At 58.2% G+C, this 23570-nt stretch overlaps 2 protein-coding genes across 4 annotated transcripts; both read right to left on the reverse strand.

Annotated features, from left to right (window-relative positions):
• Nucleotides 1-144: 144 nt before the first annotated feature.
• Nucleotides 145-13204, reverse strand: IFFO1 (intermediate filament family orphan 1). Of its 3 annotated transcripts, XM_022577381.3 has the most exons (10): nt 12400-13200; nt 8711-8771; nt 8524-8619; nt 7737-7877; nt 7430-7438; nt 5340-5521; nt 5117-5237; nt 4758-4853; nt 1895-2025; nt 145-1209 (listed from the first exon to the last, which is right to left on the reverse strand). In XM_022577381.3, exons 1-10 carry the CDS (start codon nt 13176-13178, stop codon nt 1098-1100), a joined length of 1728 nt encoding a protein of 575 aa, XP_022433089.1. In that variant the 5' UTR covers nt 13179-13200; the 3' UTR covers nt 145-1097. The 3 variants fall into 3 exon arrangements, with proteins under 3 accessions (XP_022433089.1, XP_022433097.1, XP_022433096.1); XM_022577389.3 differs by lacking the exon at nt 7430-7438 and having other exon boundaries at nt 4758-4850; nt 5340-5497; nt 12400-13204; XM_022577388.3 differs by lacking the exon at nt 7430-7438 and having other exon boundaries at nt 5340-5497.
• A 519-nt stretch (nt 13205-13723) lies between these two features.
• On the reverse strand, nt 13724-23478 carry NOP2 (NOP2 nucleolar protein). The gene is made up of 16 exons (XM_089920201.1): nt 22552-23478; nt 22159-22268; nt 21046-21091; nt 20776-20864; nt 20347-20585; nt 19175-19230; nt 18892-19054; nt 18598-18795; nt 18353-18442; nt 17419-17506; nt 17202-17342; nt 16526-16665; nt 16294-16383; nt 16028-16150; nt 15689-15917; nt 13724-14507 (listed from the first exon to the last, which is right to left on the reverse strand). Exons 2-16 carry the CDS (start codon nt 22262-22264, stop codon nt 13828-13830), a joined length of 2478 nt encoding a protein of 825 aa, XP_089776327.1. The 5' UTR covers nt 22265-22268; nt 22552-23478; the 3' UTR covers nt 13724-13827.
• Between the last annotated feature and the right edge of the window lie 92 nt (nt 23479-23570).

The following is a 23570-nucleotide window of genomic DNA, read 5'->3' on the forward strand; positions in this document are numbered from 1 at the left end:
CTCGAGGCACTCGAGGCACTCGAGGCACCTGCCTTGCACCTGCATGTTTTTAAAGCGATAACTAGCGCACTCCTCGCAGAGGACTGTATGACCACCACCAGACCAGAAGGTGCTGGAAACAGTGACACAGACGTGCTCAATAAATAGTCACCAGGTTCATTATTATTAGGTTCCACACAAACATCAGCTCAGCCCAGCCCGCCTTGGGCGGCGACGACGAGGGACCCTCGGTCTCGTAGCCCCAGTTCACCAAGCTTTTCCGAGTCCAGGACATCTCACTCAGCCGGTTGGTCTCAGCGTTGTGACGGACACGGAGGAGGCACACCTGCAGCTGACGCTTGAAGAAGCTGAGACCCTGACGGCACATGCGCCCGTACACGCTCGTGTGCACACACGCGCCCACACACACACACACAGCTTCACCTTTCTGTCAGCGGGTGGTGACTGGGAAACAAGCAGGGGCTTCTGTCTCCCTCCACGATACTGACACTGCACCCAGTCAGACCCAGAAGCCGCCGGGACCGGACGCACTAAGGCCCCTGTAACGCGTGGCACTTCCACCAGGGAAGGCTCACAGCCACATCACTGCTGTCGACCGGCAGCCGGCCGTGAGCGCTCGGACAACAGGGAGGACAGAGCGCCCTGCCCAGGCCCGTTCCCTCCGCTTGTGACACGGAGGGAAGCCCTCTCTGGTGCACGAGCCACAGAACGTCCAGCCTAATCCCACCAGCACAGAATCAAGACAGCCAGCTGGCTCGAGGCCACAGGGACGGCAGGAAGGACAATCCATCACGTTCCTTACTCAGTGGAGAGGGGAGGGGCCCCGAGCGCTCCGGCAGCATTTTAAAGATGGGAAGGTAGCATTCACCCACGCATGAAGGCAGGAGAGCCGGCTGTGCAGGGGGTCGCCCGGGAAGGGCAGGCCAAGCCTCGCTCCAGACACCCCAGACCCCTAGAGAGGCCAAGGACCAAGGGGGGAGGCTGGGGAGGAGCGCCCCGTGGCCGGGGCCAGGCTCGGTGCTGCAGGACAAACGCGTTCCCTTCTGGGAACCACCCAGCCCCCTGTCTCGGTGAGTCCCAGCGGGCCGAGGAGGCCCCTATCTCACGGCGCCGTCGGATGAGACATCGCGATTGGAGTCCTCAGCCTCGCTTGGTGGCGGCGGGGGCGGCAGGTCGCTAAGCGGGGCCGCAGTGAAAGCAGGAGACTTTCTAGAAAAGAGCGTCAGCTGTAACCTCGGGGCGGGTCAGCTGTAACCTCGGGGCGGGTCAGCTGTAACCTCGGGGCGGGAGGAGTCCTGACAAGGCCGGCACGCCCGCCACCCCTGGCCTGATCCCCTGGCAGGCAGCATCTCAGGCAGGGCAGGAGGACCACAGGGCAAGGGCGGATGCAGGCAAGGGAGGGGGGAAGGGGGTAAGAAACGGTCCCCACTTTAACTTGGGGACTCGGAGAGGCTGAGTTCAGAAGTATCTGAGGTCACAGTACGAGACGCCGCGGGAGCCGGAGGGCACCGGCTCTGTGGCCCCAGCTTCACGGCTATAAAGTAGTTTTGCGATTTTTAAAAACTTACGCAGGGTCAAAGGCACAAATTGTGGCGCTGACTTTAGATAAAAATCTGCCCCTTGTGCTCCCTGTCAGTTTTTAGCTGCCTTTCTAACCAGGGGAACCGCCAGAGTCAGCGGCATCGGGAGGTTTGGGCAGTCCAGCCACGGATGGACAACCGCCGAGGGGGAGGGAGCTGCCGGGCTGGGGCGAGAAGACCAGGCGACCTCCAACGGGCAGCTCCACGGCAAGACGGGCCTGAGTCACTGCCGGAGGGTCTCAGGGCTCCCCAGTGAGGGGCGCCGGGTACTGTCCCCTCCCCGCCTGTGCCCGGGGCGGGGGGGGGGGCCTTACCGGTCCCCGGACTGGGTGATGAGCCGGCGGCAGGTCTCCATCTGCACGTCCAGGCCCCGCTTCATGCTACACATCTCCATGTACTCGTGCAGGTGCCGGTTCATGTCGTTCTTGGCCGTGGCCAGCTCCAGCTGTGGCGGGGGCAGGGCAGGGCCGCCGGGTCAGCAGGGCCTGTCCCCCGCCCCCGGGAGGCTAACCTGCCAAGCACCCCGGGCGGGGGCACAGGCAGCCGTAGTGGAAGTGACGGACTCAGATTTTAAACTAAACCAGCTCAAGGCAGAAGGTGCCTGATACCCCATCATTCCTTCTAGTTTCCCCGGGAGTCTCTCCCACAGAGGCTTTCACTAAGGGATCTGCTCTGGGCCTGCATTCTCGGAACAGACTCCCAACGAGAGCCGTGAGGAAGGGATGTTCCTGAGTGCGCGGGCGGCACGTGGGGATGACCTTGCCCCTTCCCGGGGCCTGCTCCAGTCCTCACTCCCCACACAGCGCTGTCCCCCCAGCCTGTCCCCCTCTGCAAGCTGGGAGCTCCTGGCAGGGCTGGCCACGGGGCCTACTCATCCCTGCGTGCACACCCCACACCTCGACGGCAGAGTCATTAGTTAACTTCAAGCAGCGTCTACGAGACTCATGGCCCAGAGGCCAGCTGGGCTCTGTTGAAAGGCACTCTGCTCTCTTACCACCTATTTCCTCTCATTGCTTTTCTCACTTGTAAGTCCTTTTCAGAGATGAACGGAAGGACTGCCTGCCTCGCTGAATGTCCGACGGGCTCTGAGATGTAGCCCGACTCAAGACACGTCATGCGTGACATGATGTGTGGCCCAGAGTCGAGGGCACGCAGTCTCCCTCCCAGACCCCGCCTCTGCGCCACAGGCTCCGAGGTAGAGCTGAGAGCCAGGCGCAGAGGCGGTGAAAGATCTGGCCACAGACAGTGTGCTGCCTCTATCTGTTCTGGGCACAAGGGGAGGCAGAGAAACTGCTCGGAGGTGACGTGCTTGACTGCTTGAGAGCAAAGAGAAAGGGCGGGAAGCCACCTGTGAACGGTCTCAACTGGGCAGAGAGGATGGGAAACTCGGAGAGAAAAGAAAATAGTCACAGAGCCAGACACAGAGACGGCAGCCCGGGTGGATCAGAAGCCCTAGTGAGCGCGGCTCGAACGACAGCCTTGGTTCCAGAGCTGGGATCCCAGCCGGGGCCCAGCAGCAAGAGCACATGCAGGGGCAGGACGCACTGACTGTTCAGTCCAGGAGGGAAATATGGCGCCGCCAGCTCTTGTCCAGACTGGCTGCCACCTACAGCCCAATCCCTACACCTCAGGAGAGCCCCCCGGTATTCAAGAGGAGGGGTGGGCTCTGGAGCCCATCGCTCAGCGGGGCACGGAACAAGGGAACGAACCAAACATATTCCAGCAGAATACGAGGCTAGGACGGCCACATTCAGAGCAGGCCTGCAGGAAGGAGACGACCCCAAAAGCCACACTGCAAACCCCGTGCACGCTGGCAGCGGGGCAGGGCGGAGGGGTGAGGCTGGGAGCAGATGGAGGGGAAGGGGTGGGGGAAAGAATTCCCGCCCACCCTCCACCTGGGCCTTGGTCTCACCATCCAGTGGTGGAAATGGTCCTTGCCTCCATCCCAGGGCCCCTGAGAGATCAAAGGTCACTGAGTTGAAGGGACCTCAGGTGTCCATTTGGATGTCCAGGAGCAACCCTGCAGCCACCGCCGTGTCCGCCCCACTGGCACCTCCCATCATGCCATTCTAGGCGTAGGGAGGAGGACAGTGGGATGGTGTAAACGGGAGAGTGGAGTGCAGTTCCCCCTCCCAGCTCCTCAGCTAGTGGCGCACAGCTGGCTGTGCCTTTCTTTTCTTTTTTTTTTGGCCACGTGGCATGTGGGACTTGCGGGGGTGGGGGGGGCGAACTGGGGGCGAACCCGCGCCCCCTGCAGTGGAAGTGTGGAGTCTTAACCATGTGACTGCCAGGGAAGCACCCAGCAGTGCCTTTAAAAGTGAGCACCTGTCTGCCCGGGCAAAAAAAAAACGAAAGCAGGTTTTGCTGAAAGGAGCAGGGCCGGCTAATGTGCGCTGGGGGAACGAGGATGTAGGAAAATAATTCCTCAACTTCCACTGCCGCTGTGAGGGCAGTGGGCTCGGAGAGAGGCCCCCAGCCTCATCCCCAAGTCAGAGTGCATGGAAAGGACCCTCTCACGCTCGCTCGGGCAGGAGGGCTCACGAGAATCGCACGCGCACGCAAGCCTCGTCCCACAGGCCCTCCTCCCAGGTGCCACGAATCCCTCCCGCCGCCCCTAGAGGCCTAGAGTTTAAGTTGAAGCACCAGTTCCACTCGCATCTCTAGAAGGTTCCTCAAGGCTAGGGAATAAGAGTGATTTCCCCGTTGGCTCAAAGGTTGAGCCGCGACAGCAGCAAAGTTCAAGTCCATCCGAGTGGACTTCACCACAGCACTAACAACAGCGATGATAATAAAGCAACGACCATATGCTGCGCTGACGACGAGACAGACGCTGCCCCACGCTCTGCCTGGGCCTTACTTCACTTGACCTTCAAACAACCCTGAGGGAGGTATTAGTAAGAACCCCACTTTACAAATAAAGAAGCAGGCTCAGAGAGAAGAGGCCTGTTAAAAGTTAGAGTGGAAGTGACAGAGCTGAGGTTTGAACCCACATCTGTCGGCCTCCCTCCCCAGCCTGAGGTCTTAAGGACCACCAGAGGTGCTACAGTGGCGAGATCACTCCGCCCCCGTCAGGGAGAAACGGGGAGGCCCTGGTGTCTGGGGTCCCGCAGGGGTGAGGCCATTGCACCTGCGACCCACCGGGAACCTGGGCCCCTCGGCTTCAGCGCACGGCCTTACCTCTATCTGGTCAATGGTTTCCTGATATTCTTTCTCCCGGGTTTTGAACAGGGACTCAGTATCTTTAATCACCTTCTCCAAACTGTCTTCCGGCTGCTGGAGAGGAAAGGGAAGCAGGGGGAGGCCAGATGGGAGGGGTGGGACGGGGCACCACAGGGCAAGGCGAGGGGGAGAGTGAGTCAGGTTAAAGGAAGCCGGAGAGAGAGGGGACGAGGACAAAGGACCAGGGAGAAGCAGGTGACGGAGGGTGGCCACAAAGGGAAGACAGAGCACAGCACGGCGTGGACGGTGGGCGGGGAGGAGACGGCCTGGCGCCCGGAGAGGAGGAGCCGGGGCCCTGCGGCCGGGAGGGCGGTTACCTCTCCCGGGGCCTCTGCGGCAGCCAGGGCATAGCCCGAGAAGTCCTCCCAGAGCAGCAGGGTCTCCTCGGTCTCCTCCCAAGTCAGGCTGTCACAGTCGTCCTCAAACTCATACTCCCTCCTAGAGACAGGGAGCCCCGGCGTCAGGGCGGGCGGCAGGGAGGGGCTGCTGGGCGGGGCTCCGGCCTCGGGGGCGGGGCGGCGAGGGGCCTGCGGGACTCACAGCTGGTTCAGCATGCGCTGCATCTCCTCGTTGATGCTGAGGGCCGTGCTCTCCTCCTCGTCCCCGTCGGGGTGGCAGGGCCCGTCACTCTCCGACAGGGAGGTGTCCTCCTCGACGGCAGCCTTGCGCTCCCGCTTCCGCCCCCCCATGGACGGGACCTTAATGGGAGACAAGTGCAGAGACTACAGAGACGAGGCCGGGTGCATGAGGAGAAGGGCGTGGGCGCCGGCAGGGGAGGGAAGCATGGACCAGCGGGAAGGGCGGGCAGACAGAGAGAAGACACAGTTACAAGACGGAACAGAAACACCAGCGTCACCGAGACAGGCAGACAGACACAGATGGGGACGGGGCTGCAGACTAGGAGGAAGACAGACAAGGAACAGAGAAAACAGAGCAGTAAGATAAGGGGGAAATGGCTGGCCTCGACCACAGTAAGATGTGCATAATGGCCCAGAGGATTTCTTTTCTAAAAAAAGTCTTCTAGTGAAATGACTGAACTGAGAGGAAACTTTCAGGCTGCAAGGAGGAGGGAGACACGGAGTTGACAAAGCAGAACCTGAGTCACACATCCAGATCTGGAAGCCAGAGGGCAAAGGGAGAGAGAGAACTGGAGACAGAAGAATGAGAGGGAGAGAGAGAACAGGTGGGGGGGGGGGGAGAACAGGTGGGGAGAGAGAGAACAGGTGGTGGGGGGAGAGAGAGAACAGGTGGGGGGGAAGAACAGGTGGGGGGGAGAGAGAACAGGTGGTGGGGGGAGAGAGAGGACAGGTGGGGGGGGAGAGAGAGGACAGGTGGGGGGGAGAGGACAGGTTGGGGGGAGAACAGGTGTGGGGAGAGAGAACAGGTGGGGGGGGAGAGAACAGGTGGGGGAGGGAACAGGTGGGGGGGAGAACTGGTGGGGAGAGAGAGAAGGGGGAGAGGGAGAGAGAAGGGGGGACGGGGGAGAAGGAGAGAGAAGGGGGAGAAGGAGAGAGAAAGGGGGGAGAGGGATAGAAGGGGGAGAGGGAGAGAGAAGGGGGAGAGAGGGAGAGAGAAGGGGGAGAGGGAGAGAGAAGGGGGAGAGAGAAGAGGGGAGAGGGAGAGAGAAGGGGAGGAGAGGGACAGAAGGGGGGAGAGGGAGAGAGAAGGGCAGAGAGGGAGAGAGAAGGGGGGAGAGGGAGAGAGAAGGGGGGAGAGGGATAGAAGGGGGAGAGGGGGAGAGAAGGGGGGAGAGGGACAGAAAGGGCGGAGAGGGAGAGAAAAGGGGGGGAGAGGGATAGAAGGGGGGAGAGGGAGAGAGAAGGGGGAGAGGGAGAGAGAAGGGGGAGAGGGAGAGAGAAGGGGGAGAGGGAGAGAGAAGTGGGGAGAGGGAGAGAGAAGGTGGGGAGAGGGAGAGAGAAGGTGGAGAGAGGGAGAGAGAAGGGGGGAGAGGGGGAGAGAAGGGGGAGAGGCATAAAAGGGGGAGAGGGGGAGAGGCATAGAAGGGGGAGAGGGAGAGAGAAGGGGGGAGAGGGAGAGAGAAGGGGGGAGAGGGGGAGAGAAGGGGGAGAGGGAGAGAGAAGGGGGAGAGGCATAAAAGGGGGAGCGGGGGAGAGAAGGGGGAGAGGGGGAGAGAAGGGGGAGAGGCATAAAAGGGGGAGCGGGGGAGAGGCATAGAAGGGGGAGAGGGAGAGAGAAGGGGGGAGAGGGAGAGAGAAGGGGGGAGGGGGGAGAGAAGGGGGAGAGAGAAGGGGGAGAGGCATAGAAGGGGGAGAGGGATAGAGAAGGGGGAAGAGAGAGAGAGAAGGGCGGAGAGGGGGAGAGTAGGGGGAGAGGGAGAGAGAAGGGGGGAGAGGCATAGAAGGGGGAGAGGGAGAGAGAAGGGGGGAGAGGCATAGAAGGGGGAGAGGGAGAGAGAAGGGGGGAGAGGGAGAGAGAATGGGGAGAGGGATAGAAGGGGGGAGAGGGAGGGAGAAGGGGGGAGAGGGAGGGAGGGGTGGGGAGAGAAAGAAGGGAGCAGAGCAGCCGGATAAAGGGGAGGGGTCTGCGCTGAGAGCCCTGCAGGTCAGGAGGCCTGGGGAGCTGAGAAATGGGCCGGGGACGCAGGAAGCTTGCGTGAGAGCAGAACTAACCAGCTTCTTCTGTGGAGGAAGCAAGAGAAGATGAAAGGCAGAGAGGCGAGGAGGCAGACGGGAGAGAGAGGGGAGGGGAGAGACGGCGTTAGAGACCGCTCCAAACTCCTCTCCAGAGGTTGTCCCTCACCCCCAGCCTCGTCCCGCCAGGGCCCGGCTGCCGCGCTAAGCTCTCCAAGAAGGGGCCGGGCCCAGCTCCCGCGGAGGACCGGGCTCTCGCGGCCCCGCGCCCCCCTACAGAGCTCGGGCGCGGACACCAGGCGGTGGGACGGGGCGGGGGCCGGACCCAGGCGCCCCTCGCCCTCACCTGGAACATCTTGATCATGTCCTCGCAGTTGCGCTGCTGGGCCAAGTCACAGAGCTTGGCGGTGATGTCGATGCGGCGGCAGATGTCCATGTCCACCTTCATGGCCTTCTCCTGGATCTTCGTGTCCAGGTCAGACAGGTTCTGTGCGGGGAGCACGGAGGGCGGTGAGGGGGTCCTCAGGGCCCGGCAACGTCCCCTCATCCTCCCAGACACACGGCCCCTCCCAGCAGAAGGCACCCCTTTTCCTGGGTGCCCCTCCAGCACTCTGCCCAGGACAGCTGGCTCCCTGGCCAGACGGGGCCCCCGAAGGGCACGGCCCAGTGGCTGGGACAGGCAGGGGGCTCCCTCCTGGAACTCAGGCTCCAAGAGACACTGGCTGACTGACCACCGGGGGCTATGAGAGCGGAGCAAGTACCGCAGTGGTGACGTCAGCTGACACCGAGCCAGCGCCGCCGTCCTAACTCAGTGCATCACAGCCTGCGAACCAGGCTGCGAGGTGCGCGCTTTACTGTCCCATTCCACAGGCCCCGATGTGAAGGCAGAGAGGGCCAGGGCTTCACCCAGGGCCGCACTGTGAGCAAGCCGCCCTGAGGAACGACGGAGGCCACTGGGACTTCTGCGGTCTCTTCTTCTCCGGAGTTAGGGGGTGGGCAGGGGGAAAAGAAATGGAAGCACATACGTTGGGGGGAGGGTCAGTGAATTGGGTGCAACTAAAAAGGCCGGCTCCCTGGCCTCAGGCAGCCTCGCCCCGGCGGGTAGGGACGAGGGGTGACGTGGCCGCACTCACGTTGCTCATGAGCCCCTTGAAGACCACCAGCTCGGCCTTCAGCTGCTCCACCTTCAGGGCCAGTTCCTCCTGGCAGGCGTCAGCCTCCTGGGCCTCCTACGGGTCGGGAGAAACCCGGCGTGAGCCGCACTGCCTGCGGGCGGCCGGCAGGGGAAGGTGGGACGAGGCGGGGCAGGGCGGCCCTCACCTCCTGGAGCTCGTTCACGCGCTCCTGCAGCTGCAGCCTCACCACGTACTCCTCTTCCCACCTGCAGACAGCGAAGGGCCAGCGCCTGGGTGCGGGGTCCTCCCGCCCCCGCTCTCCGCCCCCCGCCCGTCTGGCTCAGGCCCCGGCCCTGGGTCTGCTTCCCCAGACGGGAGGAGCCGGGCAGAAACGTGTGGCTCCAGCTCCAGGCTCCCCGCCAGCTCCCAGCTCACCAGCTGCCTTCCCGGAACCTCCGGCCTCGCACCATTTAAGAGCAACTGCGGCTGCTCTGGTCCCTCGCAGGGCCCAGCCCGACCAGCTGTCCGGCTGGCCTCGTCCCCCTCCTTCTGCCCACACCACCCGGCCCGGTCTCCCACCTCCAGTCCTCAGATCCGGGCTCCCGCCTGCTGCCTGCACCAGAACAGAGCTCGTCTAGCCCGCTGCCCTGCCTCCTGTGGTACCATTAATCCTGTAAAAGCAGCTGCAGGACACATATGGCATCAGCAAAGGTGGTCAAGAGCCTGCTAGGAGATGCTTGAAGTCCATCCCCACAAGCTCCAGAAACTGCCCACCCAGAGGCCCCGGGTGAGCCGCAGAGAGGGGCCAGGGTGCGGGCAGGAGCCTGGGATCACTAAGCACCCACACCCAGAGGGAGAGGGAAACCGTGGTGGATAAGAACTAGCGGCAGGGCCTCCTGGGCCACCGCATGCAGAGCCTAAGACCATGAGGAGGCTAGAAGGCGCTCCTGGCCAATGCTGGGAGCTGGCCGGCGCGTCCCCCTCCTCCTCACACAGGCAGGAGGGCAGCGGCGGGGGCAACACCCCTGCTTAGGATTGATTTCAGGGCCCCACAAGGCTGGCTGGAACAGCGGGACTCCTCAGACCCCAATGACATAGCCCAGCACTTCTCCCCCATCCTGGAAAAGCTTCCTCCAGGCTGAGAAAGGAGGGCAACTGCACCAAGGGAGAAACCTCAACACCAGAAAGGTGGTTAGGAAGCAGCACGGAGAACACACTCCGCAGGCCCAGGATTTGGTCTTCCCCTCCCCTCCCCTCCATCTCTGTCCCCAGGTGCCTCTCAGCTCTCTTCCCCGGGCTCCTCCTCCAGGCCCATCTCTCCTAGCTCTCCCGTTTCTCCGCACTGCAGTATTCCTAATAATAACTCCTCGACCTCACCGTGGCTGCCCCTCCTGGCGGCTGGGCTGGGCCGGGAGAAGGCAGCCCAGCTCCCCTCCCGTCTTCCTGGCTCCCCACCCAGCCCCTCCCCTTGCTCTGGCATTCTCATTCAGACAGTTGGGGCCAGCGAAGTGCCCCAGCAGTGTCAGGTTATGTATTTTCTTAAAGAAGACATTTATCTTTCTGGGCCTTGGTTTCTTCGTCTACAGCGTGAGGGCAGGGGATGCAGTACCCTGATGCCCCTGGGGTCCATGCATCCCTGGAGGAAGCAAGCAAGACAGACAAGGGGACCACAACCCTGGAGAAGACACATCAGGAAGGGCAGGACAGTGAACTCAACTGTTCCAGGTAGAAACTTAAGGAAGTTAGGTATGGATTAAGATTAATAAAATCTCACAGGGTAAACAAAAAAAAAAAAATCTGAAAATAAACCATCTGGAAGCTCACTAGGATTCTATCTGTACTCCAGCCAGACATTCCCACGAATGGGTTCGTTTTGACCTCCATTTAAATCTGGTCTCCCTCGCGAGGTTCTTTAAACATGGGTAGAATTTGAGCAATTTCCACGTATTCTACATTGAGCAAACATCTTTCTTCCAAATAAACGGTCTCCCTGAGTGAAGTGAGGAAGCAGGGGCCACTCCTATGTCGGAAAAACTGAGACCAGGAAAAAGAGATCCACCCAAGGTCGCACAAGGCAAGGGAGCTGAACCCAGAACCAGGAGGCCTCAGCTCCTTCCCAGTTTAGTGCTCATACTATGCCCACGTCTTCCAGGCTACAGACGGGAGTTAGCTTTGCTATAAAGAGAAGAGAAAAAGGGCAGGGGATCTGGGGTGGAAGAATGAGTAACTGCCGGTATCACATACCACCCACGTCTGGCTGCGAGGCCCTCTGCACAGCGGTGCTATGAGCTATGAGCTCATCAGCCCCCGAGGAATAACCCCTTGCTGCCCTGGACAGCTGGACCAAAATACTCTTCCAGTTAGAAACAAAACACCCCAACAACAGCAGTTGTTCCTGTGGTTATGGATGTATTCCAGAACTGTCCATGTTCCACTGCTGACGGCGTTAATTAACTCCTGCAGTGGCTGGGGCAGGATGGTTCTGGGTGGCATCTGAATGATGGTTTTAGGATAACTGAGACTCCCAAAGACACTTCAATCGTGGACTACAACTAAGGAAGGAAGCCAGCCAGCATGAGGACAGGACTCCACCTCAGCAAGCCTGCTGATCTATGACCTGCTAGACTCTGGCGGGTTACAGATCCCTGAAGTTCGCCCCCGACCCCCAACCCGACCCAGCAGTCATTTGCCTGTGCATTCAGCCAATCCCCAACCAGACACAAATCTCTGCTCCACTGGGCTGCAAGGGTAATTCCCAGGCCTGCCCACAAGGGGTCAGAGTAGCTCATTAAGAGGTTAAACCTGAAGGCTAAGCCTCTTTCTGACCTGTCATCTCCTTCGCCTTCAACCATGGCGTCCCAGGCACAGAGAGTACAAAGTGCTGGCTGTGCTCATGCTGCTGTCCTAACGGCATGGTTATCAGCCGTCTAGGGGATCCGCCTGGATGCAGCCAGCACTCCTGCGTCACATCCCCTCCCCTGGCGCCTTGTGCTACCCCGCAGGGCTCCCTGCAGTAAACCAACTCCTCATCTTCAGAGCGACCCGGCCTGCCCCAGCTGCCTTGTGTCAAAGGTGTGGTGTGTCCATGTTCCCAAGCCTTCTCCTACTCGGGTCCTTGCTGCCCTCTTCACACTTCCTCCGCCTTCAGCTCTGCACTTTCAGATCCCCCGGCTTCCAAGGCTAGCCCTGGGCCAACCAACTACATAGGCCCTTCCCCTTTCCCCAGGGAATCCCTTTACTCCTTCTTCCCGCCTCCCTCCTTTTCTGACCTACTCCCAGAAATGCCCTAAGGTCCCCACAGCATTCTGGTTTGGATGGAAGCAGAGCAGCCCTGCTGCTCCCTCGGACGCCGTTTTGGGAAACCCTGGGCAGAGGCAGGATCACCTACTGCAAGGTGCAGCCCCTCTCCAACCCCCTTCTCATTTCCCTTCGACTCCCAAATTAAAACTACAACCTTTGCCTCTAACTTTTGATCAGTAATGTGGAGCCTATATCACAAAGTCGCTCCGAGGGCTGAGACTGGGGGATTAAGCAGTAGCCCGGACGTGACCTCTCCGACCCATATCCCTTTTACACATCACAAAACCCCCAGTTAACACAGTCCTCCAAACACTGCAGCCTAGATGAAAAACAAGTGTTCCCCGCAGTATTCGGCTCCTAGACGCCTCCTTCCGGTCACGAGTCTCGACTTCTGCATTCTCTAGGGATTCTAGTCTCCGGGTATCCAATTCCTTCTGTGGACTTCCAAGCTCCTCCTTACACAGCAGGAACTTTACTCATACTGACTCCTCCCTGATTCTTGGGCCCCAGCTGCTCTCGGCTCCTGTACGCACACCTAGCCCCGGCCCCAGTGTGGCGTGAGCTGAGCCCCCTCCCCACCTTCCCGATCCCTACCTCCGCTTGTACTCGTCCCGCTCGCGCTTCACTTTAGCCAGCACGTTGTAGAGAGCGCGGATCTCGGGGGTGATGGTGTCGATCTGGACGCCCACCCCGTCGGGGTGCACCCACGACAGGCCAGGCCCTTGCACCAAAGTGGGCTCCAGTCCCGGCCCGAGCCGGCGGGCGTGAGAGAAGGACCAGATGGTGCCTGGCATGAAGCGGGCCGACGAGGAGGAGGCGGAGGAGGCGGAGGTGGAGGTGGAGGGAGCCGGGTGGCAGGCCGCGGAGGGCGCGAGGGGGCCTGCCGGCGAGCGCGCGGGCGAGCCCAGCACCCGCGCCGACGGGGTGCAGACGGCAGCCGGCCGGGCGCCCAGGGGCAGCCCCAGGGGTCTGACGGGGCTGACGAAGCCGGTCTGCACGGCCTGGTCTCGGCGAGCCAGGCCCCGCCGGCCCTGCTTACCCTCCTCCAGCGCCTGCTGCAGCTGCTTCTCCAGCAGCCGGTTGCGGCGCTCCAACTCGTGCACCTTGGCCAGGAAGCAGCGGAAGCGGAGGTTCAGGGTCTTGAGCACGTTGATGTTGGAGCCCAGGTCGTTGCGGAGCGCCATGGCGGCTGGGGGCGCCGGGCCCGGCCCGGGCGGCGAGTAGGAAGCCGGGCCGGCCCGGGCGAGCGGCGCCGGGGGCACGTCCCCACCGCCGGCCAAGTGGTCGCTTCCCACGGGGTCCCCCAGCGGCCCGGCCAGGCCTTGCTGCTCCTGCTGGAGGAGGAAGAGGTTGGGGCCGAATAACGGATTCATGGCTGCGCCTTCTGCTGGGAGATGGAGACCCGTGCAGGAGCAGGGCTGGAGGGCGAGGGAGGAAAGCCAATGAGGCGCCAGGGGGACGAGGGGCAGCCAATCAGACGGCTCGGCGGAAGGGGCAGAGGTCAGCGGGGCGGAGGAGGCCAGGGAGGAGGCCAATGAAAGGCTCACTCGGAAGCTGGCACCTGGACCGACCTTTCCGGGTCTGAGGCTGAGCCCTGAGCCGGCCGGACCCCGACCCATGCCCAGAATCCAGCCAGCGTGGCAGGACATTAAACCCAGGTCCTCCAGTACTCCATGGTTCTGGTGGCACGAAATTCACCTTCCCTACACCCCAATTGCCCTCCTCTCCCCTGAATCCAAACACCCAGGCTCTGACTCCATGAGTCTCCTTCACTGGGTCCCTGGGAACTGACCTTATTTCTCAGTATACCACACTGTCCGCTCTCTTCAGGGGTTCCCTGTCCCACCCTCCCACCTCTACCCTTCAAGCAGCAAAGCCAGTACCCAGTCCCCTCAAAAAAACACACAGCGGCCAGAGATTGTAAAATGTGTATTTAATTTCACATCCACAGTGGGGAAGCCATCCTCACAGAGGTAAGAGTTCCAACCCAGTAACTATGGCAATGAGCCACCCCAGTATAGTTCAACCATCCATCGGAGACAGCAGGGGCTGGCTGCCGCCTCTGGACAGAGGTTTTCTCCTCTTTGCTGGTGGGGGCCGGCTGTGACCGCAGGGGGACACGACTGGAGTCTTAGGTCCCTTGGGGGTGCCATTCTGTTTCCGGAAGGCAGCTTTCTTGAGGGGCTGCTCTGGCACCCGCTGTTTCACCTCCTCAGCCCCTGTGGTGTTCCCCAGGGGCTGACCACGGTCCTCAGGCTTGAGAGTGGCCTGGGTCTTGGAGAGGGACGGCGCAGCACGTGTTTCCGTGCAGGTGCCCTTAGGAGGAGCATGCCGCTTCCGGAAGGCAGCTTTCTTGGAGGACTGCCGTTCGGGTGACTGTTGCTGTAGCTTCCCAGCTACCTTTGGTTCCCTGACCCCTGCTGCTTTTTCAGCTGGCTGACTGCTATCCTGCAGCTTAGAGGAAGCTTGGGCCTTTGTGACAGAAAACACAGTGGACACTTCTGAGTCTGTCCCTTTGGAGACGCCGTTCTGCTTCTGGAAGGAAGCCTTCTTGGGATGTTTCCGTTTCTGCAGCCGCTGCTTTGCTTGACCAGCCACTCTGGCCTTCTTGGCAGGCTGGCTGCTGCTCTCAGGCTGGGGGGTCACCTGCCCTTTCAGGTGGGGCAAGTCTAGGTTTGTAAGGGTGGATATCACAGAATTTCCTGAGGTTAAAATTAAACAGATGGTTTGAGAAAACAGGCCTCATCACTGGGTCTTGATCATTAGTGGAGGAGGAGGTAGGCAGAGGTATTAAAATAAGGAAATTGCCGGGGTACTATCTCTTGGCCAAGTGTTCCACACAACTGGGACGGTGCCTAAGAGCAGATTACCTGGCTTCATATCACTTAATATCACCTGGTCTTTACGCAAGTCATATTTGAACCCTGTATTAAAGAGAAGGCATCGCTAGCCATCCCCATCCTTGGGCCAAAAGGTTTTCAGAGGAAGCTGTGCCCCCTTGAGGCCAGCAGGTGACAAGACACTCTAAGGAGGAGTCGAACCCTGAAAAAACCTGAAGCACTGGGCTTTTCTTTCAATCAGAAAAGATATTTTTTTCATGCAGAGTTTGATGAGATGCAGGAAAATAAAAATGCACACAGAGCAACTAGAAACAGCTAGTCTTCATTAATGAAGACATTAAATACGTATCTTTACAGTTACAGCAAAAAAAAAAAATGCAAGAAATTTTGCTACTTCTTAAAGAGGTTTTTGTTCTGTTAACATTCAGATGTGACTTTTGTTAAGAGGCATTGTTTATAGAGAGGAAAAAAAATCAACTCAATAAGTCATGTTGTTTGTGTCCAGAGAAGCCCGCCTCTCCCTCTTCCAACTCAGCTCAGGGTGGCATCCCAGCAGGCAGAGCCCTCAGGCTTGTTTCAGAAAACCCCACCCCTCCCCTTGAGATCAAGGCCAGACTCCTCAAGATGGCTGAGGAAACGATCTGCAATTAGTGTGATGGGCTCAGAGAACAGACAGTTCTGAGGAGTCGCGTGCCAACCCAATGCTGACAAGGCTGGACTGGCAGAGGCCTATTACCAGTAAGGCAACCCTCGGCCAAGAAACCACACTCGTGTTGGGAATGCGTTTAGTGCCGAACAACTGCAGCCATTTGGCAGGATCAAGGAAAAGACCCCACCCACGTGAACCCTGTAACATACTGAATGGGGCCCAGGCTTGGGAACAACTCTAGCTGGGATGAAAGGGGTCTCTCACCCAAGCGTGCAAAGGCCAGGAGAGGGAGGCCGAGATCTGCCCTTCCCCGCAGTCACACCAGAAAGCCTCCTGAAGCTACGGTAGAAAGAGCAAAGGTGGAGAGGAGAGGTACAAAGAGCACACTGCTTACCTGTTTGGGACTGGGGGACAGAATTGGAGAATTTCTTGAACTTGGCAATAAAGAAACCGTCCACGTTGTGGGTGTGAGGGTAGAAGCGGCGGGTGGAGCGCAGGGTAGGGTGGAAGCGCCTCTCCCGGAAGCGGGTGAAGCCCTCCTGGCCCAAGTCCAGGCCCGTGGGCACCAGCCGCACGTCCCTTTTTCTCAGGGCGTAGTCTACCACCCACTCGTTCTCTTCCACCTGACGTGTGGGGGAGACAGAGACGGAAGGGAAAGCGGAGCTGGAGCCCAGGGGGTGCTGGGGGGCGCCGGCGCCAGCCCTGCCCCCTCTCGCCCCACGACAGGCCTCACCATGATGGAGCAGGTGCAGTAGACGAGGTAGCCCCCCGTCTTGGAGGTGGCGCTGACAGAGTCGATAGCGCTCAGGAGCAGCTCCTTCTGAAGGTGAGCGCAGCGCAAGACGTCCTTCTCATCCTGTCCCAGGACGGAGAGACCCACAGCGCTGGACTTTCTAAAGGTGGCCTCAGGAGACGTGAGCTGCTGACTGCCCACCTCCCACTCCGCTTCGCCAGCCCCCCTTGCCCGAGACTTTTCAGCGGGTCCCCCAACCCCTGCACCTTGTTCGTCTTCACTGCTGGGTCCTTGGAGATGATACCGGTGCCACTGCAGGGGGCATCCAGCAGGACTCGGTCAAAGCCCCCCACCACCTGGGGAGAAAGGTAGGCTAAGTGGATGTTTTCGGCAACCTGAACCATACCGATTATTTCCTGAAGGGAGGTCTCAACATCCTGAGGTCGGGAAGGGAGCAGGTGAGGCGCCCCAGGAGAGACGCACAGCGAGGAGCCCCACCTTGGGAAACTGGCGCCCGTCATAGTGGCTGATGACGGTGTTGGTGACTCCCAGCCGGTGCAGGTTGCCCACGACGCTCCTGAGCCGCTCGGCGTTGGCGTCATTGGCGAGGATCACACCTGTGTTCTTCATGAGCTGGGCTGAAGGGAGGAGGGCACAGTGCTCACCGGCAGCTCCTGTGCCTCCACACCTGCCGGCCACCCTCTAGCCCAAGACTCTGCCTATGAAGTCTCACCCCTTCCCCAAATAAGCTGCAACCCCACCGGCTACCCAGTCCGCACCGGCCCTGTGATGAGCGAGCCCGCCAAGATGACTTTTCTGTTTGTTACTGAACGCCCTTCTGATCCTTCAGACTAAGTTACTTCTTCCAAGGGGTAACAGTTTAATAAAATGGTTACGACTAATTATACGTAGCAGTTACTGTGCCAGGGACTTGCATATGCGCGCCTCTGACCCTCACAACCCACGCGTAACGTAACGGCCAACACGAGCACCATCACCTCGCCGTTCCACGGTGCCCAAGGTCACGTGGGCAGTAAGAGGCCCTCGTGGGGCTGGAGCTGGGCCGCCCCCAGAACCTGTGCTGCTGCCCACCCTGCTGACCGCCTGTGCAACCCCACCTCCTTTCATAAGCGGAGAGCCAGCTGAAGCCTAGCCCCGCCGGCCCTTCTCATACCTATGTAGCTGGTCTTTCCTCCAGGGGCACAACACATGTCCAGGATCCGCTCATGTTCCTGGGGTGCCAAGGCCATGACGGGCAACATGCTGGAGGCCCCCTGCAGCATGTAGTGTCCAGCCAGGTACTCGGGAGTGGCACCTGTGGATGAGGACCCGCCTGTGACATGCTGGGGCGAGGGCAGGGGCGGAAGGGCTCCAGGGCAGGGAACACTTACCAATGGGCACCGAAGAATCATATACCACGAGTCCAGTCTTCGACCACTTGCCCAGGGGATCCAGGTTAACCCCACGATTGATCAGCGCCTGAAAATAAGATGGATGAAAGTGTTAAAACCTCGGAAGCTACTACACCCAGTAAGGGAATGGAGATATGAAACCCTGGTCCTGGCAGGAGGCCCGTGGCACCACAACCCCTAGAGCTTAGTCAGGACACAATCATCACAGGCGCACGGAACAGACTGTCCCACCCGTCCCGTGGTCTCCTCTTCCTCAGGTTCTAACTCAAGGTCCGAATTCCATCCCAATGGAGCACACTGCCAGCTCCTGTCCTTTCATCTCCTGGAAATGGACCCCGACTTTCCAAGAGCCTCAGCCCCCTTGCCATCCTAAAACCTAGCATTATTGGTTATAGCAACGTTAAAGATAATTATCGAGTTACCTTCCAGGAGAGACAACAGAAGATAGACACCAGGAGACAAACAACACACAAGGCCACACCACTGCCTCTGGCACCAGGGTTTTAACCTGGGGCCCCTGAACCCCTGGAAACAAGGAGCTTAAAACACTGCTTGTGAGTGTGTGTCACGTCTTCTCCTGGGGATACACCAGCTTCTCAACGATCTACGAGGCAGACAACCCCCTCCCACTTCTCTGTGAGGCGGCACTTTCATCGTGATGCGGATGTCTCAGCCCTGTCACAGGGAGCAGAGGGTGAAGGGACGAGCTCCCCAATCGACAGAGGTCCTCAGCCCTGCCAGACAGACCCAGCGTGACACCAGGCCTAGGTCTGCCTCCTGGGACCATGCCTGTACCAAGAAATGCCTAGGTACTAAGACCCCCCACGCCCAGTGGGGTGGGACGGGGGGGTGCGGGTGTCTCTGGGATTCAGTGCCTCCCTGAGACAAGCAAACCTCAGGGCCCACCCCTCACCTGAGCGAGGTCCCGGCGCCGGGTCTTCAAGGTATTGGTCCTGAGGGTGATGGGCCGAGGCACCTCATTGGCTTCCAAAAACTCCACCAGCTGGGACAGAGCATGGCAGGGAGCAGGTCAGGCTGGCCTAGGAGCGCAGCCAGAAAAGCAGAGAGCAAGGGGGCTGGCTGCTTTCTTACACAGTGTAAGAGAAGAGAGGGTGAGGAAAGAAAAGCATGAAGGGCATCAGAATGGCAAGTCGGTACCTCAGACAGAGGGAAGAGGTCCATGAGCTTGCCAAGGAGGAAGTCTCCATAGGAGTAGTAAGTGGCCAGATCCTTCCGAAGCCGCTGCAGATACTCAGAACGAGACCGACCTTCCTCCCGCTGAGTCCCAAAATCGCGCAGCACTCCCACTATGTCTTGGATGCGCTTGTGAACTCGCTGCAAGTCTGGAACCTGGGCATGTGGACCTGTTAAGGAACTGCTTCCTGATTTCCTGGGGCCTGGAAATGCCTTCTCCCCAGCATCCCCCTCCGGCTCCCCCTGCCCCAGAAGGATATCCTGCTCCATCTCCCCAGCAGGGGGCAGCACAAAAGTCTCCTCCTCGTCTGCGTTGATCTGCAGGTCCCCTTCCATCTCATCATCCTCTTTGGGGCCTGACTCAGGGGACACTTTCTCCTCTTCCTCCTCTTCGTAGGTCTCCTCCTCACTCCACTGGCCCCTATAAACAGGTCCAAGAACAGAGTGGTTCACAGATCAAAGCAGACACCTCCTCCTTCCTCACATTTTCCTTCATCCCAGCCACTGCCTACTCTCCACCCTAAGAGTTTCCAAAACTCACCCAGCAACAGCCTCCTGGGCCTTCTGCTTCCGAGCAGCCCTTTCAATGGGCAACAACTGAATAAAGAGACAAGAGGCTGGTGATGCAAAGCCTGCCCTTCCACCAGCCCACGAAATACTTCCTACCTCTGTTTTTTTCCTAAATACAAACATAACTCTTGTTCCCAGAAAGAAATTTAGACCCTGAAGAAGTGAACATAAGATTGGCAAAATATTTACTGTTACTGAAGTGAAATGATGCATTGAAAGAGTTCGTTACATTGTTCTTCCCAAACCCGTATGTACACGGGGCAGGCGGGACACACACACACACACACACACACACACACACACACACACACACACACACACACACACACACACACACACACACACACACACTGCCCTGGGCACCCATTTTGCCATATTTTTCTCCACATTTTTCACACAGTTAAAATCATGATTCATTTTCGAGTCTGTTTCTCGCCTTTTCTCATTCACAGATCACAAGCATTTTCCCAGACGTAATGGCCAAACGTTAATTTAGCATACGAATGAACCATAGTTCACTTAAGCATATTAGGCATTTTGGAAGTTTCCAGAGTTTTGGCATTATGGTCCACATGGTGCCTGGAAATCGCAAAACAGTAGCTCTGCAGAGAGAAGGGGGGTTGGGGGAGAGGGGTGAAAGTGGGAACTTTCTTTTTATTCCATACGACTCGATTATGCTTGAATTTTCCTAGTAACACACTCATATACTTAAACTGTATAATACATGATAACTTCTTATACTTCAGCAAGTAAACCTCTGTCTACATTCTGGATCACCTTCCTAAGGTGGAATTACTAAGTGAAAAGGAAAAACCTTTTTAAGGTTCTCAGATACCAAATGCTTAAAAAAAAAAAAAAAATTGTGTGCATTTCTAGTCCCATCAGTGGGGCCATACAAGTGTCCGCCTTACCATGTCCTCACCAGCACTGAGCGTCGTTATGTTTTAAAGTGCTCTATCCTGTGGCTCTTTTAAACTTGCACATGCGCTGAGAGGAGGTAAGGTGCTACGAAAAGTGATGGAACACTAAAATCCCTTTTCTCCACTCAGGCTTATCCCTGTCACCGAGAGATAGTCTCAAGGATCTGGAAAGACTCTAAAAGACAAGGACAGCTTTCTGAAGACCCAGAGAGATAAAGCTCACCTCTGCACCGTCATCCTGATCTTCGTCCTCTGAGCTGGAGTCAGCTCCATAGTCATCTACCATGTCAGCGTCACTGTCCTCGGAGCCCCAAAGGTCCCCCTGGTTCACCACACCACCCCCTTCAGAGTCTTCCTCCTCTTCTTCCTCGTCACTGCTGTGGGTTGGTGCTGGGCGCTTCTTGCCTCGAGCACTGTTAAATAAGGACGGGGCTCCCTTCTTACTGGGTGCCTGGACAGCTCCTGCAGAGATCCCAGAGGGTTTGAAGAATCCTGGGCTGATGGCAGCCACACACTGATGGAGCCTCTGTACTTTCTACCCCCAAGAACGTCCTCTCGCTGTTCCTTTCACTTCAGAAATACTCAACAAGCCCCTCCCTACCCAGGACCCAGAGGACTCCTCACGTGGCACCCAGCTCCTATGTCCACTGACCTTCTGATAGCTTTCCAGGCAATGGTTTGGCCCCAGGGGACTTATTCATCTCAGGGGCTTCAGCAGAACCCAACCTCCTCCTGGCTGCCCTGAAAACATAAAAGGAGTGAGGAAATGGAACACACCTCTAGGCTCTGCCACTTCCCAGTGCAGGGAAACCTGACAGTCCCCAACAGCTCTTTCCATCAGCATGATCACATGGGAGCAGTGCCTAAAGATGAGCGGGACCAATTTAACCTGGGTAACGTAAGTCTAGACATGCACACTCACCTCTTTCGGGCACGACTGGACAGCCTCTTGAAATTTTCATCACCACCTGTTTAAAAAAAAATTTTTTTTGAACAGGCAGGACAGGAGGTTACAGGGGAAATGAAAAAGAAAGCAACGGGAAAGGAAATAAAAGGGGAGAGACTTCGAACACTAGTTAGAGGCAGTAGATGATAAGTCACTCCACTGTGCTCTACCGGGAGCTGGATAAGAGACGTAGAGGAGATGATTTCCACCTGGCTGTTCACCAGCCAAATCCAAACAGGGCCTCCCTCCAGACTGATTTCAACAAACAGCACCATCATCATTCTGGTAACACAGATTCAAAACTTTCTTCTCCCCTTTCTTTTACTCTCAACTCATCAGTCACCAACCACAATAGATTTTACCTTTACAACTGCTGCGGTTCGTATATTCTCCAAGAAACAGAAAATTTAAATCTCAGCTCTGTCATTTAATAACTATTTACAGGTTAACCTCTCAGCACCCATTTCCTTGGCAGGGCCTCTCTCACAGGACACTGAGAATGAGAGGATACAATGTGTCCAAAGGCTTCGGTATAGTGTTTAGCATTTGCCAACACCTCAGTAAACTGCATCTTTTATATGATGTTCAACACAAACTACTTGCCCATTCTTCCCTCCCACCCAGGCTTCCATGCAGTAGACAATAACCATGCAGGAACCAGATCTGTGCTTTCCCATCTCCATGCCCTCAACAATGCAGTTCACAGTGACTGGACTATCCCCTTCCAACTTCCACTTGCTAAAATGTCACCCATTTTTCAAAACCCAACTGCTTCACAAAGTCTTTTCAAACAAAATCTTCTCAAACTCTCTAACTCCGTGGGATCCCCCTTCCTCTGAACTCCCGCAGTGTTAAACCACACCTCTCCTTGCATGGGTACTTGTGTCCCAGTCGCATCTTCCCTAAGTTCTAAACGCTAACGAGAGTACTTCATTCCTACTTATTTCCTAGTAACTCATTAAAAGAAAATTCCGCTTGAACAGAAAGCGAACACACAAAATGACTAAAAAAAACGGAAGGGTTGCGCTACAGATAAAAGAATAGCGCAAAAGCTGGAGAATCGGGAGAGGGAGCACGCCAGACCCTTACCTGCAGGCAAGAATTTGGCAAGTTCGGTCTCGGCACCTTTCTGTTTCCGGGCCTTTCGGCCCGGCCCGCGCTTCTCCTTCTTCGTAGGGTCCAATTTACGCCCCATGGTACTGGGGAAAACAAAACGGGAGACAGTAGAAGAGCGCGTATTGTAAGGGAAAGGCAGAACGCAGACGAAGCGAAATGGAGCTGGAGAGGGTATCGCCTCCACCAAAACCTCGACTCAACAGCCCCTCGAGGCCTGGCCAAACCTCCACTCCACGCTGAGCCCCGGGCCCTGGGTCCCACGCCCTAGGTACCGCGTACCCCCACCCTCCCCACGCCCCAGTCCAGGTCAGCGCCTCACCCTTCCTTCCCCAAATTCCTCCAGACCCGCCTGAAGCCTCGGCTCACCTGGAAGCCAATCCAGCCCCGAGACGGGATTCGGAAGCAGGCGCGGAGCTCCACGTGCGGCCCAGGTCAGGCGCTCCGACGCCGCACCACGAAAACGTCTTACGCAGGCGCCCTGCGTGCCTGCCGAGGCCCCGCCTCTTCCGGTCCGCCGCGGAAGCCGGAACGTTCGCTTCCCCGGCCCGCGCGGGGCTGGGGGGCAGTGCGGCCGGGCACGATTCTCGGGCGGACCGCTCTGCTCTCCCCCCGGCGGAGGTGGTGCACCCAAGGCGTTTTCGGCTTCCCCGCCCTCCTCTCCGGGCGTGGGCCTTTCGCCTCACTGCAGGTTTGTCGGAAATACTGTACCCGAAAGCAGCCCCTTCCCCTCGAACGGAGGCGCCAGAGCCGGGCCCTCCTCCGCCCGACGTCGCCTCAAGATCGGGGGACCCCACGCCTGCGACGCGGAAACCCTCTTCTTTGACCCCAGACCCCGCGCTCCCCCTCAGGTAACGGTCCTCTCCGCCCAGGTTCCCGTCTTGGAGGTCGGGAGGAAGGCATCTCGCGTCCTGACTTCATTCACTCAAGTTAACAGAAAAACCGACTTCAGCCTTTCTTCAAATAGACAGCAAGGTGGTGCTTAGCTGTTAAAACTCTTCCAGCCCTTCGTTGGTTTTGTTTTCCCAACTCTGCGAGGAAGACCCCTTCATTTTATTCGCGCGACGTCCACAGCCCGGAGAAGTCCGCTTCCGCACCCTCGCGGAGCCAGGAGGCCGCGGTGTGGGCTGTGAACCCGGGGGCTCCGGTGGCCCCGCTGTGCACAGGTGGTCTTGTCAGCACGCAGCACGTGCACAGTGGGAACTCGGCTCTTTCGTGAAATCTCAGGACACAAGGAAACCCTTCGTCTCCAAACACACGTCCCAAGGCTCCCATCAGAAACATTCATCCACCTGCACCTACACCCACACTGAACGAGAGCACTAAAATACAAGGAAACTTTTATTTTCAATTTTCGTCAAGAAATTTGCTGTGGTTTTTTATGCTTT

The sequence above is a fragment of the Delphinapterus leucas genome, chromosome 11, assembly GCF_059928025.1.
Source record: "Delphinapterus leucas isolate spDelLeu-1000000601 "Yukka" chromosome 11, BTC_Dleu_Yukka2, whole genome shotgun sequence".
NCBI classification, from domain to species: Eukaryota; Metazoa; Chordata; class Mammalia; order Artiodactyla; family Monodontidae; genus Delphinapterus; species Delphinapterus leucas.

What these genes read in the sequence shown, in the direction of transcription:
- IFFO1 (XM_022577381.3), bottom strand. Translation starts at nt 13,178, where the DNA reads ATGAATCCGTTATTCGGCCCCAACCTCTTCCTCCTCCAGCAGGAGCAG. An exon ending in CCGCAGAGGCCCCGGGAGAG is followed by an intron (nt 4,854 to 5,116) that starts GTAACCGCCCTC and finishes TTTCCTCTCCAG; the next exon opens with CAGCCGGAAGACAGTTTGGA. An exon ending in ATCACCCAGTCCGGGGACCG is followed by an intron (nt 1,210 to 1,894) that starts GTAAGGCCCCCC and finishes GCTCTTTTCTAG; the next exon opens with AAAGTCTCCTGCTTTCACTG.
- NOP2 (XM_089920201.1), bottom strand. Translation starts at nt 22,264, where the DNA reads ATGGGGCGTAAATTGGACCCTACGAAGAAGGAGAAGCGCGGGCCGGGC. An exon ending in TCCAGTCGTGCCCGAAAGAG is followed by an intron (nt 20,865 to 21,045) that starts GTGAGTGTGCAT and finishes TTATGTTTTCAG; the next exon opens with GGCAGCCAGGAGGAGGTTGG. An exon ending in TGTCCCCCAGTCCCAAACAG is followed by an intron (nt 14,508 to 15,688) that starts GTAAGCAGTGTG and finishes TTTTAACCTCAG; the next exon opens with GAAATTCTGTGATATCCACC.